Source organism: Ixodes scapularis, unplaced genomic scaffold, assembly GCF_016920785.2.
Source record: "Ixodes scapularis isolate PalLabHiFi unplaced genomic scaffold, ASM1692078v2 PGA_scaffold11__112_contigs__length_91849675, whole genome shotgun sequence".
NCBI classification, from domain to species: domain Eukaryota; kingdom Metazoa; phylum Arthropoda; class Arachnida; order Ixodida; family Ixodidae; genus Ixodes; species Ixodes scapularis.
The window spans coordinates 27,713,449-27,730,972 of NW_024609837.1; the positions used below are offsets into that span (position 1 = coordinate 27,713,449).

The window sequence follows — 17,524 nt, forward strand, 5'->3', positions numbered from 1 at the left end:
TATTTTGATCGCCTGCATGCGCAAGGAGTTACTTATCCAGTGTTACTGCGTAGTTTTTGCCGTCTCTCTTGGTTTTCTACATGTCCTTCGTTCGTTTGACACGTATATCCCCCATGGCGGAAAGCGCCGACGCCGTGTTCGCGCTTAACAGTGTCCGGCAGTGCACACAAATACATGTACGAAACGGTTTTAGCACCGTTTTTCATGCCACGAATTCCAAATAAAAATGTCCTAACTGACCAATTATTTCGTCTGCGTGACTGAGAAATGTTCCAATGTGCCTAGTACGTACGAAATATTTGTGATATTTGCTCTTGTAATCAAGCGCAGCGAGAAAATGCACTCGCTTTTTCCCACAGAAAAGCATTACCGGAAGTCAATTTCCGACTGGTTGCTGTCTGCTTCAATTTGCAGCAGCACACTAGCGCCAGTTGAACCTCTAGCGTACATTATAATAACTCTATGCTAAATTTCTTACAATAGGTGGCACTGACCATCATTACCGGTACGGCTAGATACACCCAGTGAAGGTTTTGAGAAACCGATGCACGCAAAGGGAAGCAGTCTTTTTGAGACTGATAAAGATGAATTTTGAGACAGACAGACATTTTTATGATTCTAAAGAAATGTGTTTCTGACACCGTTAATTGTTCTGGTTTAGGACTTGTTGGGACATTTTCACCTTATGCGCCGGCGCCCTGCAGCTGCGTCTCGAGCGTGTCGGCAGCCTTAGCCATACTTGCGACGCTGGCATAGGTGGCAGCAATCGACGCTTTTCTAAGAAACTGAAAAACGTTGCTAATTCTTATTGAACACTCGGTGTGATCTTCAGGCGACTACTTTCTTCCATACTTAGTGTGCAATATTGTCGAAGTAGCTAGCGCGAGCTCGTCTTGATTTTGCGGTTCAAACCGCCTCGGTGGGGCCGAGGCAAAGAGCCGGCCTACGGATCCCCAGATGGCGGGTTCGAATAGCGGTCGAGGTGCTTGCAATCTGACCGAGGCTTATTGCGGAGAAGGCGCCGTGTGACCGAGCTTTCGGTTGCACGTCAAAAGATCCCCAGGTGGTCCAAATTAACCCTTAGTACTCCGCTGGGGCGTGCCAGATGCCCGTCGTTGGTTTGGCACGTAAGAAAACCCCTAATTTTACTTTTGATTTTACGTTTCATTTGCACGCGGTTGAACAAATCAGAAGCTAGGTGAAGCCACGCGTTCGCGCCAGGAGCTTTGACAGCATTGCACGCTAAGTATGAAACAGAGGTACGGCGAGCAAGCTTATTCGCTTGCTTCGCAGAGGCTTATAGCGTCATAGAGCTGCCCTCTGATTTAAAGGATATCGTGGATGAGCACAAGGGCCGAACTTCCCAGCGCCAAACTCTAGAACGCAAAATTAGGTGAAGTTCGTCTGCTACTTGGGCAGGAGTTACTGTGGAGTGGACGACAAGCCGCCCAGGGGCTCTAGGTTGGACACTGGGCAAGAAGGGCGGTGAGGTTTCTGACCGCTGCGATTGGCCGGCGCGAAGCGCGGCACTGACAATCGGGTGGTCAAAATCTCGTCGACATTTTTGCCGAGTGTCCAACATTGAGACCCAGTTCCGGTGTCGTCTGAGACTTGTAACAGTGAGCACAGGCGCGATCCATATGAAGATGAACACGCGATTGTCGACTGCTTCGGGTAGCGTCATAAAACGCCAGCTGTCGCGGCTTCCGTGCCTTACCGCACTGATTTCGCAAAACGCCCACACGCCAGGACGGCCGTCGCTTAATGGCGCTGCTGTACGGAGTAGTAGACAATCGCAGGTCACCTTCACATGAACCGCGACTGCACGGACTGTACTTTGTTTTGTCGACTAACAACTAACAGACAAACTACCACGAACGAAGAACTCACAGCCGAGTTCACTGATTACCACGAAGAGAACGGAGGCCCTGTTCCAATATTTACTCGATTTCATTCTAGGGTGAAGTGTTTGTACCTTGACGTTCAAAAACCTACCCGCGTTCGGCGTTGCTCTCTGTGTGGTCGTGTGGCATGACCTATCGGAGTAACTCGAATGCATTCGAGCATGACTTGGACCATACCCGTGTGTGCTGGGGGCGGAGCTTGGACGCACACGTGATCAATCTCTCTAAAACTTTCTTTTCTCATGAGCGGAGAGACGCGTTTTTGTCCAGTTGTTTGCCCTATAGGCTTTTCTAATTCTATTCGTATTGGTTTCTTCTAGGGATGACAGCGTGCCTCTGGTGGTTCAGTTTGTCCCTATTGCATGATGCTGGTGCGCTGTCATCCCTCTAGGGATGACGCGCACCAGCACTATTTTATGAACATTTGTTTTGGATCAGCATTATTTTATGAGAATCTGTTTTGGATCTTATGCTTTGCAACAGTCTATGCGAAAAGCAAGTAGTCTGCATCTTGCGCAGGAGTGGCGGTGACGTCAAAACGACGCCGAGCTCTTATTGGCTGATTAAAAAAAATAGTGGGTAGACCTCAACGTTAGATGCCTTAAGGTCTACCCACTATTTTTTTTAAATCAACCAATAACAGCTCAACGTCGTTCTGACGTCACCGCCACTCCTGCGCAAGATGCAGTTGCTCTCCGCATTTTCATTTAGCAATCCTTTTATTGCAAACACCCACTTACTTTTTGAGCGCTTTTAGCAATAACGGTTCGCATATATGGGACCATAAGCCATGTCTTTATTCACTATAACAAAGAGTCAGAAAAATGAACCAAAAGCAACAACAATACAAAAACCATTAAGTTCCCATTAAAAAAAAATAAAATACAAAATTAGTTATGTTGATGATTGCAAGAATAACAAATAAACATCCTAAGTCATACCAAGAACGCTACTGCAAGAATTTTAACGATTCCTCAACACTTATTTAAAAACTGTGGGAGGTTGGCTTGGGAACTTTGGGACAGCTCGAAAATATCATACTATGCTCAAAAGTTTACATTATCTGCACTGCGCATCCACCAGTCCATATTTTTTGTTTCTTCTCGCTCTCGGTATTTTAAAACATTCTGCTAAAAGTTATATACAAAAAAAAAAAAAAAAAAGTTCAGGAGTACGAGACCGATCTGCGACCTCCATGTGCTATGTGTAATCAACCTTGATCTCTGATATTTCAATTCAACAGAGCAAACTTTTGCAGGAGGCTGATATAAAAATTATCAATAATGTGCTTAATTATACTGAACAACTTTTCGAGGAAGGAGATTCCTAAGTCTTGGCAAACTTCCTACTTTACTTACAAGACGTATACATTTTGAAACAAGACGAAATTTCAGACATGTAATAATTGTATTCCTTATGTACTGTACATCTCAAGTGATTAAAATACATTTATAGTGGAGAAGCCTGCTGGAAAATGCATTCTGTCATCAGGAACACATTCTGCTAGAACATAAATACGAAGTTTTTATAATTACATAATTTGAAATCAATACATGTCCTCAATTCTATGGACGATTGTGTATCACATCTCTCTGAAATCGCCGTACACGAGTTTTTTAGTCGTATAATATTTTTGTTTATTGCAGTATCTAAATTCTCCAGGAAAACAGCGCCCTCAAAGCAACTGCCTTTGTTAACAAGATGACAGTGTGGCTATTCTTCTTCTTTTTATGTACGACTGTTGCTGCGACGACAAACCGTCCATGGAACAAACCAGAATACGAGACAATGCAAAACCTCACAAACGTAAGATCACCTTGAGATGTTAAACATAAATTGAAATAGATGTTTAAATAAAGGGAAAGTAATTTTAGATTATAACAAGTCTGGAAAATAATTAATGTGTGATTCCGACCTTTTAACTACAAAGAAAAATGCATTAAAATATATGGTGTATTCCAGGGGCACATATTACAAGGGGCTCATTGTCAAGATAAGTCGGATAATTAACAATTACTTGATAATTATCATTTTAGTTAATGAATATACACATGGTTACAAAAATACGAAATTGCTGAGCGTCACTGAAGACCTTAACATTAGTTAAATCTGGAAAACAAATTGAAGCGCATGGGAAGCCCATGTGGCGAGCTAAAGTTATCGTTCGTCACAACAAGCGCAAGCCTAAATTTTCAAAAACGCGCACGTCCGTCGTTTTTTTTTTTTTTCTTTTTCTTCTCTTGTCACCCGCATTTTCGCATCGTCAGCTTTACTCCTCTTGCACAAGCGGTAACTTGTGCAACAGGAGCCTCCAGAATAGAGCCAGCACCAGAGTTGATCAGCTTGCCAGTGAGTCTGGAACTGCACCTGCAAGCCGTTATCGGCTGCGAGAAGCAACGGGCCGTTCGACACCCGTCGGGCAGCACTCGGTCGCTGGTGGTGTGACCCCTCCCAACTCGACGAGGTGGGCGAGGCCAGCTGGAATGCCGTGTTAGTCTCCCAAATAAAGTCAACACGAGACACAGAACATCACATGTGCGTTCGGAATATAACAGAGCCTTTAGCGTCTCGTGACAGTGACGTGGCGTGACATCATGATATTCACGCCACACAGCGATATTACGGGACACCATGACGTTACGTGATGTCACAGCGGCACGTGACAACGTGACGGCTTTACACCTGTTGCTTTTGCGAAGACTTCAGCAATTCTTACAACTAGGGTGGCTGAGAAAGAAACTTTTTTCAGGAACAAACTGCCAGCCACGACGGACGTCAAGGATTGTAAAACTACATACTAATGAGCATACTAATTAACTGAAATTTACTATTTAAATTTTTAATTATCGGAAATAAACAAATGTTTCTAATCAATCTTGCAGAGCGTCATCGAAAACCCTTAGATCAGTCAATTCTACAACTGACTGAAGCACGTGGGAAGCGCGGGGATGCACTAAAGTTACCATTCGTGCAGGAGGCGCAAGACAAGCGATGCGAAAACGCGGGTAATAGAGAGTTTTAGGGAACCGTTTTTGCACACTTGATACGCTACGATGGGTTATTCGGTTCGAACTGCGCATGCGCGAGTGTTCTGCGGCAGCGCACGCGCAGTTCGTACTGGAGGGCTCACCGTATCGGATGTGCAAAAACGATTCCCTAACACTCTTTAACAGGGACTTTTAGCGAACCGTCACCGTGTTCCGCGTACCGCACTACAGCACGGTCCAAACCGGCACGTATTCCGGATTCGTATGCCGGAACCTGTATGGAAGCCGGCTTCCGGTTCTCACGTCACCGCTCCGTTTTCACGAGTTCCGGCACCCGTAAAGGTTAGAGTTCAACTATCTCAACTTTTACGTGTCCCGTATTATGACGTACGCTTTCGCATTGAGTGAGTGTCCAATCACGAGCGCGTTTCCTTCCCTCCGCTGAGCACGTGCTCTTTGCGTGCTTGACGAAGGAACCAACGAACGCCGTCCGCGCCGTCTCTGACGCCGGGACGCTGGGGGCGGCGGCGCCGGGCGGTATCGCCGAGCTTGGGCGCGCGGGGTCGGCCGGGTGCGTTGCTGCTAGGCTTCTTGCAGTGATTTTTCTTCGCCGAGTCACGTCTCTCCCGTCGCCGACTTGTGTCGGTATTCGCTTTTGTGCGCAGTGGTTTCGGTATGATGACGTGAGAATTCGCCTGCTCCGCCGACAACTGTTCAACGTACCCGCGAGCCGAACGTGTTGATACCGGAGGTAGGTTTGTCGGCGCCACTTCTCTGTTCGTCAAGTTGCGTCACAAACGCGTGGTGCTGTGAGCTTTCCTCGCGGTGGTTTCTCTGGGTATTTATGTCGGTATCCCCTTCTATTCTAGGTGGTTTCTGTGTGATGACGTGAGAAATCGCCATGTCCACCGACGATTGCTCAAGGTTTCCGCGCTTGGTCGAGCCGACCGTGTAGACGAATTGCCCGTCGAGACCGGAGGTGCGAACTTCCCTCGCGATGGTTTCATTGGGGCGCTGTGAACATATTGTGCTTAGAGTAACTGTATAGGCTCTGAAGCATTTATGCAGTTACTCTAGCTGTGATCACCCCGTGCTCGGGTTATGCTATACCACCGTGCTGCTTCGCCGGACTCCGCCTACTTCTCTGCTGGTGTTATTAAAGGAAGGATGCCTATTTAAACGTCGCCTTGAAATAAGTTTTTATTCGTCTGTAAAATGTGGGGCTCATGCAAAGTATGGCAGTTTGCGATCGGTCGCATGGTAAATAAGGTAAGCAATATGATTGCTTCGTCCTACCATTGTCGCACATCAAGGCTTTGTGGGACAAAGTTACAATCGTGCCCTGCCGTCCCCCTTTTAGTTAAGACGTCAGGAAGAAGAAACGGTTTCGTCTCCCTTCTCAATTTTGTGCCAAGTTGTGAAGAAACTTTTGCCGCCTCGCGATGATGTCATTCCGCTCGATCGGCGCCGAGCTGTGCACCTGAAACCGATCGACGTGGACTTTTAGTGGACCGTTTCCACAGCCCGCTAAGCACCCGCATGGCGCTCCGTAATCCGCCACAAGACCTTGAACTATGCAGACAAGGCTGGCGGCGCGCATTCGCACCTGCGGCGTTTTCGTTATGGATACCGTAGCGGAAGAAAAAAACGACCTACCTCAACTCCCTATTTTCGCCACCGCCACGTCGGGCAGCAGACGCCGCGCTATTTTCTCGATAGCTGAGACACTTGTAGCGGCCACATTACACCCCTGGCCGCGAAGTTCCTCCGCCATCCTCCGCCGCCGCTACGTTTCCTCTTTATCTCTCTCTCGCCTTCGACCGTATTAGGAATGAGTAATGCTATATGCACTCCGGAGTGCAGCTCGGCCGGAAATTGCTATATGCACTACGTTTGTCTCGTATAAAATGAATGATCACAACGAGTTTTCCAACCGGTGGCATAGCGTAGGGGAGTTCGAAGAAGACGACGAGCTGAATGGCCGCGTTGGAAATGGGCTCCGTAAAGGAAATCTCAACGGCTAAGCCTAGCCGGGAATATTCTGAAACTATTTCTGCTTCTGCCCCCTCTGCACCAAGTACAACGGAATACAAGATTTTACTGCCACCCCTTCCCAACGATAAGCTGCTTGAAAATTCACTGATTCTTCATGGGGACCCATCAGCCCGGCCATACCGCATCGATGATTTCGGTCCTGCTTTGAAGAAAATCATCCACCCAAATGAGCTAGCTTCGCTTGGGGCCTTCCAATACAATCATGTGTGGCTACTCACAGTGCGTTCTGCCAAGGAAAAAGAAAGACTGCTGCAGCTCCGAGAGATCCATGTAAAGAACAAGACATGTTTGATAATAGACGGGAGCAAGACTGCGCTGTCCATGAAGGTGCACTGGGTTCCAACAACCGTCCCAGATGCAAACGTGGCCAGCGCTTTCTCTACGTTTGGAAAAATAAAAAGCATCGTTCGAGACAAGTGGCACTACTCCGGCTTCGAGGATGTGGAGACGACCACAAGAATACTATCAATTGAATTGAACGAAGGTGTGACTGTGGACAGCTTGCCGCATCAGCTCAGGATTTTAGGAACAACCGTGCTTGTCTCCGTGCCGGGCAGAGCACCGCAATGTCTGCGATGCAGGCAAGTCGGACACGTCCGAGGCCAGTGCCGTGCTCCCTGGTGTAGCGCATGTCGAAAATTCGGCCATGATCTCGAAGACTGTGTCCCAACGTACGCCAACCGAACGACTGCATCTCTCCAGATTCCTGCAGACTATACTTGATGGACGCAGAAGAAACAGCACAAACAGAGGTTTCGGTAGAAGTCAGCACCGCTCACAGGACAGCCTACGTCGAGGCAGCCTCCCGGACTGAGAAGTGCGTAGACAGGTCGGCGTCGTCATGCTCTGCAACGAAGGAGACAGTGAGCAATATTGTCATCACCAACTCTTTCAGTGCTCTCGTTCCTGAAGACCAAGCTGAAGAGTCAATGCAACCAGAGGAAGAGGCATCCGAAATGGACGAAACCAGCGACAAAGAAATGCTCGGGAAAAGAAAGGGAGACAAAATCCTGTGCACCATAGATCCTGCCTCAACAGAGTCAAAGAGGAGAAGGAAGAGGAGAACAAAATCTCTATCTCCCGAATCTCCCATCACCGATCAGGATTCCATCCTGTCCGGCCACAAGGACCCGAAGAGTCAGTAAGAGACGCTTCACTTTGCTCCATCACCTAATACGTTCAATGAACGACGATCCTTATGGTGCTTTTACAATCGGGACTTTTAACGTAGCCAGCCTTATAAGTCAACGCCGTAAGGTATGGCTAAAAGAGATTCTTTATCAACACAAAATTGATATAATATGTCTACAGGAAACCAAAATCTCAACTAGAGAGCAAGAAATTGATCTTGTCACCTACTTCCAGGATACATATTATTGTTATCACGCTCCATCCTCTGGCCTAAGTGCTGGGACCGCTATCTTTCTGCGAAAAGTCTCACGCCACTGCAGTTTCGTTGACTGTGAGCTAGCAGCAGATGGTCGCACAGCTGCCATAGACGTTTTGGTTGGCGAAGAATTAGTCAGAATAGTTTCCATCTACGCACCAAACAACTATTCGGATCGTTTAACGTTTTTCAAAAGCTTACGTTTAACTTTAGACACCCCAAGTAAAGTTATCTTAGCGGGTGACTTCAATTGCGTACTGTCGCGGAACGATTGCACAACTTCTGGATGGAAAAGTGATGGAAGCATAGTGGAGTTGAAAAACATTCTTCATGACTTCGAGCTCAAGGACGCGACAGAAGACATAAAATGTTTTGATCCCAAATTCACCCATTGGCAAGGTGCTTCTCATGCGCGGCTTGATAGAATTTACATCTCGGGTGAAATCCCCAGTGACAAGATTCAATATACTGCGAATCCCACTCACCTCTCAGACCATGCGTTAGTGTCCATCTCGTTTAAAAAACAGACAGATCGCTCCACACGTAGTTTAGGAATTGAATCTTGAAAGATGAACAACACAATTTTGGAAGATGAAGTATTTCGCGAACAAATTCGTAAGGAGCTAACCGTTCTAGCCGAAAGTGAGCCGATCGACGCTTGCAAATGGGAAGCGTTCAAATTTTATGTGAAAGTGCAAGCGGTTATCCGAAGCTCTGTAGAGAGTGCACGAAAAAAGGCCAAAGAACTAGCTCTCGTAAATGCTTTACGATCCCTCGTCACTGAAGAAGAACGACGCCCAGGCGTATTTATTGAAGATATTAAGAACATAAAAAAACAATTGCAACAGCTTATTGAACAGCGACACTGGGGAGCGCTCATTCGAAGTCGAGAGCTGACACTAGAACACGAGGAACAGCCATCTAAAGTTTTTCACACATTCGAAAGACTACGACGCAAGCGTAATGCTATCACCGTGGTTCATCATAAAGACTCAATAGCCTCTACACAATCAGATATATGCGCTGCGTTTGAAAGCTTTTATGGAGACCTATTTGCAAGGGCGGAAACCTTGTCGGATATTCCAGAGAAGGTGCTCTCCTTACTCCCTAAGGTTCCAGAAGAAGCGAGAGAAATAATAAACTCTCCCATAACACCGAGAGAGATACAGCGAGTGATAAAAGAGCTCCCTACAAACAAGAGTCCTGGTCCTGATGGCATTGGTGCTGAATTTTATAAAACATTTGCGGATATTGTTGGCGCTTCTCTCGTGCACGTATTTGAAGACATCAGGAAACGAGAGCTCCTGCCACCGTCAATGAGGAAAAGTCACGTAGTATTAATACCCAAGAAAGCCCCTAATGAGGGAGCACCAGAAGTATCCGATTTTCGTCCCATCAGCTTACTTTGTACGGATTATAAAATTCTTACAAGAATACTGGCACGACGACTCGAGATAGGACTTCGTCATATCGTTGGAGACCACCAGAGCTACGGCTTCAAAGGTCGTTCCATCACACAACCTTCACCGGATGCGCATCATGTGCGAAGCTGCTGAACAAGGTTATGCACACCTAGCTGCGCATCAGCTAGACCTAAGTAAAGCATTCGACAGAGTCGACCGGAAGTTTCTATTTTCCCTTATACGACACTGTGAACTGGGAGATTACATTGAGAAATGGATTTCGATAATTTACACGGACATCACAATGAAACTCGTCATCAATGGGAATGTAGGAACCTCTATTTTAGTGCGCAGATCAGTACGGCAGGGCTGCCCGCTTTCGCCCCTTCTGTTTTCGTTATATTTAGAACCACTCTGCCGCACTGTACTTCACAATACTTCGATCGCTGGATTCCAATTTTCCGAACACGTCCTGAAGTTTCTGGCATATGCCGATGACATTACCTTTGTATGTTCATCCAAGAAAGAAGTGCAGATTGCTCTTGAGCTTGTAGAGAGCTATAGCAAATACTCCGGTTCTTCTTTGAATCGAAAAAAAGTCTTGCGGTGCCTGGCTCGGAGACTGGGGAACCAAACCTTCTAAGTTTATGGGTATTCAGTGGTAAGAATCAGTGACGACCTACTTGGGGACCAACTTAGACCTTCGTGGAGGTGCGGCGTCCTTATGGAAGAAACGCATCGGAGCACAAGGAGCGAAGCTATTTCCATGGAAATCCCGGCACATTTCTTTTTTTACAAGAAGCTACCTGTGCAACGCCATATCATATCCAGCCATCCTCTATTCTGCGCAAGTGATGCCCTTCTCTACTGCCACGGCAGACAAAGTTCAGCGTTCCTGGGCTGTTTTTATATGGAAATCGTCCATGGAACGAATGCGACGTCAAAACCTCTTTCTAAGTCTTGCAAATGGAGGCTTAGGTCTCATCAATGTCGGCCTAAAGCTCGTCATTCATCGTTTCCTCTTCTTCCGAGATCAGCAGGACCCCTTCATACTGTCTGCATTTCACCACCTCGGTGCGTCGCAACTTATGGCATGGCAAGTCACCACTGCTACCCCTACACCCTTTTCTCGAGTGCTTTTCTTTTACAAAGAGATCGCCCAGTCAATCCGCCTGCTGCAAAACACTTTTTCGTGGGACTTTCTTCTGAAAACCAACCGTAAGCAACTGTATTGGGCTACAGTCTCCGCGCTGATTCCTCCTCCGCTTTACAGACCCTTGAAAAACCAGCCAACCGAAAATGACGTATTTAATCGTCTAAAACGTTTGCCCGTCGCCACATCATCGAAAGACTTCTTTTTCAAGTTCCACACGGAAGTGCTTCCCGTCAAAGTGTGGCAGCAGGCCAAGGGTTTCTTCGTGCCATGGTCACACAATTGTGATTTATGTGGTAAAGAAGAAACACTCGAGCATGTGTTTATTTTTTGTTCCAATGCAGAAATATTTTGGGCCGAACCACAGTCTTTCTTTGATCTGGACTTGCAGATTAGTTGGTGTACCTTGAAATTCCTACGGCGGCACGACCAAAGGACGCTGACTGACCTGACTGAGATAATCATGGTTTTAGGCCTACATTCGCTATGGCGGTCAAGAGTAGACATGACAGAGTGCACACTGAACCCTAAACCTGCGTGGCGACACTTTGCTAGCAAATTGGAGTGGACTATTAGAATTTTAGAACCAGTAGAAATAGAAAAAGATCTGAGAGACACTCTGGTGAAAGGTCAGAAGGTAGCACTAAATTTTCATGCCTCAGGAAGACTATCCGTCGCCTTCGCACGTGCCTCACTCTAATACACTTTTAACATATTTGAGTGTAATATACATCCAGAGGCGAGTCTACTACACTCTTTAACAATGTTGTAACCTTTAACTGATTTACTTTGCACCTGGGTCATTTAATGCAATGTCTAACTTATGTAACGTTCTTTTTCTGCTCCAACATATGTATATACCTCATTTCCTTCATTCTTGCTACTTATGTTTTTAACATGTAAATAAACAACTGCTTGGAAAAAAAAAAAAAAAAAAAGGTGGCATAGCGTAGGGGATAGCGTGTCCGCTTCGTACGCAAGTGGACGCAGGTTCGAATCGCGGTGATCCTATCTTTTTTTTTTTTTTTCTTTTTTTCTTGAACGTTGTTTTGACGAGGCATTTGGCGATATTTATATTTCTTTTTTGCGATGAACACTAAAAAAAAAAAAAAAAACACCGAATGTTGTCGACGAAACTTGGCAGACTTCGCAGATCGGGGACAGCGGGGCTTGGGTTGCCGGCTGGACGCCGCGAAGCGGCGTGTACTGGTTAACTTTTCAAATTAGCAGCCGCATACTGTCGCCGCGAAGCGGCGTGAACGCAGGCGGGGGGCTGGGTTGTTGTTGTTTGCGGTTTTAATGGCGCAAGAGCATCAATGGCCATACTGCGCCAAACAAGGTGAGTTAGTAAAAAGGGTGAGTAGAATTAAACTATGGGGAGCAGAATAGTTCTAAAGTTTGTTTAAAAATCCGGTATTTTCAAGGAAATCGAAAAGACGTTTGAATGAGATTAGTGGCCGCTCACCAAGCAGCAAGGCAGGGTGGAATGGAATCCGATACTTGAAAAGATCAGGAAAAAAGAATTTGTGCTGCTGCCGAAGACCAGGACAAAGAAATAAAATATGAACAACAGTCAGAGGTTCACCGCAGCGCTCACAGGCTGCAGGTTCTTCACTAGTAAGCAGGTGGCTATGGGTGAGGTAGGTGTGGCCGATTCTCAGGCGGCATATGAGGACCTCGTGGGATCTATTTTTATTGTAAGATGTTTCCCAGGTACCAAGGTCTGGCTTGATGGTGTGAAGCTTATTGTTAACCTCTACATCCCACTCAGACTGCCACGATTGCAAGACTGCAAGTCTTATAGGCACTTTTAAGTCTTGGTGGGGGATGCGGACATGTGACACGGAAAGATTTTGCGAAGAGACGGCCAGTTTATCTGCAGCCTCGTTGCCTGCAATGCCCACATGGCTAGGAATCCAGCAAAACCTAATGTCGTGACCATCCTGTAGGCCCTGCTGTACCTTAACACGCACAGTCCAGGTCAGCCGATTCTTTGTTGATAAAACAGAACATACAGCCCGAACAACACTCTGCGAATCTACAAAGATGATGGCTTTCTTTATTTTACTCTGAACTATATGGTCAAGTGCCATCATGACCCCATACAGCTCGGCAGTAAAAATACTGGCAAGAGTATTTAGACGAGCGACTTTGGAAAAACGAGAAGAGTATACAGCCGCACCAACATACATTGACGACTTTGCACCATCAGTGTAATAATGATTATAATCTTTGTATTTTTCCTCCAATGCAAAGAATTCCTGTTGTAAAATTAAAGGTGAGACTCTTTGCTTCCTGAATTTTGTGAAGCACCAGTCACAAAAAAATGGGTTTGACATTCCATGGGGCAGTATGGTATGAACTATTCAAGAGGTTAAAATCAAGAGTCAGATTGAGGGAGGAGCGAAGACTCTCGACACGAAAGCTCAAGGGCCGCACAACAGTTGGCTTATGGTTGAAGAGGCGAGAAAACCTAGAGTTTTGAATACAACTCTAAGTGGGGGAGCTGGGGTCCGACAAAATTTTGTAAACATAGTTGAGGCTAAGTAGCTGTCGCCTTTTTTCAAGCGACATTTCATGACAGTCAACATACAAGCTAAGCACAGGGGAGGTGCAAAAAGCACCAGATGCCAAACGCAGCCCAAGGTGATGTACTGGATCGAGCATTTTTAAAGCAGACGGTCTCGCAGAGGCATAGACAATTGAGCCATAGTCAAGGCGGGATCGAATGAGCGAAGAATATAGACGAAGGAGACATTTCCTATCCGAGCCCCACGACTTGTGCGAAAGAACTTTGAGTATGTTCGATGCCTGCAGAGTTTTTTGCTTGAGTTGTTTGAGGTGCGAAACAAAGGTAAGTTTACGGTCGAAAGTAACTCCTAGAAACTTGTGCTCCGTTTTGACAGCAATGTTGTTTCTATTTAACAGAAGTGTAGGATCTAAACAGAGGCCACGCCTTAAAGAAAAAGGAACACAAACAGTTTTATCCGGAGAGAACCTAAAACCATTCTCATCAGCCCATGTAGTCATTTTATTAATGGCCAGTTGTATCTGCCGCTCACAGCTAGACATATTACATGACGCTACAGATATCTGAATGTCATCGACATATAGCGAGTAAGATACTGAAGGAGGAATGACTTTGCTAAGAGAGTTAATTTTTATTGCAAAGAGTGTGGCACTAAGGACTCCACCCTGAGGAACACCATTCTCTTGAACAAACCAGTCTGATAAGGTTGTTCCCAACCTAACTCGAAAAGTGCGTTTACACAAAAAGCTCTTTATACACTGAAGCATTCTACCGCGTACTCCGTACATAAAAAGGTCGTGCAAGATGCCATACTTCCAAGTGGTGTCATAGGCCTTGTCTAAATCAAAGAAAACAGATACACAATGCTGCCTGTTGACGAATGCCTCGCGCACAAAGGTCTCCAGCCGCACCAAGTGGTCTGTTGTAGAGCGCTCAGGACGACAGCCACACTGATTAATATCCAAGATATTATGTTGCTCAAGAAAATAAATAAGACGTCTGTTAATTAATCTTTCAAAGGTTTTCCCCAGACAACTTGACAATGCTATTGGTCTGTAACTTGCAGGAAGGGAGGGGTCCTTGCCAGGTTTCAACAGCGGTATAACTTCAGCCCGCTTCCATTCAACAGGGAAGTAGGCATCACACCTCAAGGCCATTGAAGTATGTGAGAAGAGCACTAAGTGACTCTCTAGATAAGTGTCGGATCATGTCGTAGTGAATTCTATCGGGACCAGGGGCAGAATTCTTGCGGGAGTTGAGAGCCACTTCGAGCTCAACCATTGTAAATGGCTGATTGTAAGGTGCAGACGCTCCCCCTGTGAAGCAGAGCCTCGTCTTTTCCATGTTTGCCTTACGCTTCAGGAATGCTGGAGAGTAATGTGCGGAGCTTGAAACAGCAGCGAGGTGAGTGCCCAACACGTTAGCCTGGTCTAGCAATGAGGCTCCAGAAGACGGAAAAAGGGGGATTGTAAAACAGCGGTATTTCCCCTCGACCTTGTGAAGTCGGTCCCACACTTCCTTTGCTGGAACATAGCTGCTGATGGAGGACAAGTAACCTCGCCAAGATTTTCCTTTAGCCTGCTTCCGAGTCCAGCGGGCACAAGCTCTGCGTCTCTTGAATTCCATTAAGTTCACAGATGTCGGGTATCTACGAAAGACACCCCAAGCCTTATCTTGGTTATTCTTTGTGGTGGAACATTCCTCATTCCACCATGGCTTACATTTCTTGGGGATGTTCGAAGAAGTTTGAGGGATGGAGCAAAGAGCAGCACCAATTATATGCTCTGTGATGTAGGCTGTGGCATCGTCATGAGTTAATGAAGAGAACATTGAGGGAACAAGCTTGGATTTTTGGCTAAAAAGCGCCCAGTCTGCTTTTTCTAGCTTCCAACGTGGAGTCCGTTTCATAAGACTGGGAATAGATTTCACGCTCTTCAGAGCAACCGGAAAGTGGTCGCTTCCAAAAGGATTATTTAAAATGCTCCATGTGAAACAAGACACCAAGGATGGAGATGAAATGGAAAGATCAATGGATGTAAATGAGTTGTGAGCTGCGCTAAAAAAGGTAGGCTCTCTGCTGTTCAAAAGACAGAGATTAGATGACAGTAAAAACCGTTCAATGATCCCACCACGCGAGTCCTGGCGTGTGCCACCCCACAAAGGATGGTGGGCATTAAAATCTCCTAAAAGTAAAAAGGGGTGAGGGAGCTGAGTAATTAAATCATGAAGATCATGAATATGCAGTGGAACATTTGGTGGAATATAGATGGAAACAATGGTGATGAAGCGGTCCAAGAGGAGACGCACAGCTACAGCCTCTAGGGGTGTAGAAAGAGGAATCTGAGAACAAGCAACTCCACTTTGGACGATTACTGCTACTCCACCAGATGAGTTTGATGTGGAACGATCTTTTCTAAAAACTTGGTGACGACGTAAAATAGACACATGATGATCATTAAGGTGTGTCTCTTGTAAAGAGAGAGCTATAGGACGGAGGTTGTCCATAAAAAAGTTAACATCGTCAATATTCCTTAAAAGGCCGCGGCAATTCCACTGCATACAAGTAAATTTAGCCATTATTCTAAAACTAAGTTAAAAATTAGTAAATCAGTAAAAGTAGTAAGGTACAAGTAAAAGTAAAAACGTCAACCCTGCCGCGCAGGGCAATAAAGAATGTACAACATCACGTTGGTGGGATCACCGGTTTTTTGCTCTTGTGCTTACTCTTAGTAGTCTGCCACTCCATGTCGTCTTGCTCAGACGCAGGAGTGGAGACTTCACACTTATCCATGGCCTCAGTTTCCTGAGGCAAGGCTTTTTCTGCAGGTTTCTTCGGGTTCGGGGAACGGGGCGCCATGCGCCGCCCGCGACCAGACCCAGCCAAAGGGGCAGAGGAGGTGCTGGGCGAAGCGTCGCCCAAGTCCACCCGTTCCTGTCCCTTAGGCGCTGCAGGTGCGGCACGAGAGCCATGCCGCTCCCTCGATGATGCTCTCTCCAGGGAGTGTGGGCGAGAGTGTCGACCCTTCTCCCTGGAAGGAGATCGCAGAGGAGAGACGGTTGCGGCAGCCACCGACCCATCCTGGGTCGGTGGCTGCCTGAGAAGATACATGCTGTTGCCGGAGTGCGAGGGTTCGCACTCTGGCTGGGAGGGTCCGTAGACCGTCTAGCCGAGATTGCATGCCCCGGAAGCTGAATCTTCAGCTGGGGCGTGGGGGACTGCCGTGGCTTCCCATAGTCTAGAAAGGACGTCTGGGTTGCCACTGCAACCTTCAGTGGTGCAGGTCCCCGCTGCACCACCTGCGCATAGCCACCCTTGCGCAAGAACGCAAAGCGACGGCGCGCTTCCGGGTAAGAGAGGTTTTCTTTGACTTTCAAGTGAAGCACTTCTTTCTCTTCTTTCCATGTCTTGCATGAGCGCGAATACGCTGGGTGTGGATCATTACAGTTGACACAATGGGCTTCGTTGGAGCAGGAGTCAGCAGAATGGTCATTTTTCCCACACTTGGCACAAGTGGCCTTACCACGGCAGCTCTGAGAGCCGTGGCCAAACCTCTGGCATTTAAAACATCTTCGAGGATTAGGCACATAGGGCCTAACCCTGCAGTGGAGATAGCCAGCCCTAACAGCCTCGGGAAGTGTGGTAAATTCAAAGGTTAACACTATGTGTTTAGTTTTCCGCTCTTGACCGTCCCGACGCAGGGAGATGCGCCTCGCAGCTACAACTCCTTGGTCAGAGAGCCCTTCAAGTATCTCAGTGTCAGAGGCCTCAATCAGGTCATCTTCGGAGATAACGCCCTGAATAGTATTAAGTGTACGATGGGGTGAAACAGTCACTTTGTGATCAGACACAGAATTCAAAGCAAGGAGTGCAGTACTCTGCTGTCTGGATTCAAGTTCTACGAGAAGGTCACCTAAGGGCATCTTTTTGGCTTTGAAGTTCTTTCCGACCACACTTTCTAGCACTTTAGCAACTAGAAAGGGGGACATCTTGGAGAGTGGTGTATCGTCTTCAGAGTGAATAACTAAAAATTTGGGGAATGTAGGGGGAGATGAGGTCGTGTCTTTCAGAGGGACTTCGGTGCGGACCCTTTTCAGGGCCCGATCA

At 46.6% G+C, this 17,524-nt stretch overlaps 1 protein-coding gene across 1 annotated transcript in view; it reads left to right on the top strand.

Moving 5' to 3' along the window:
- Nucleotides 1-3,605: 3,605 nt before the first annotated feature.
- Nucleotides 3,606-17,524, top strand: part of LOC120836382 — a 34,811-nt gene continuing 20,892 nt past the window's right edge. The window contains exon 1 of the mRNA XM_040205226.1: nucleotides 3,606-3,710. Within this exon, the coding sequence (XP_040061160.1) occupies nucleotides 3,606-3,710 (105 nt within the window). The remainder of the gene's footprint in view (nucleotides 3,711-17,524) is intronic.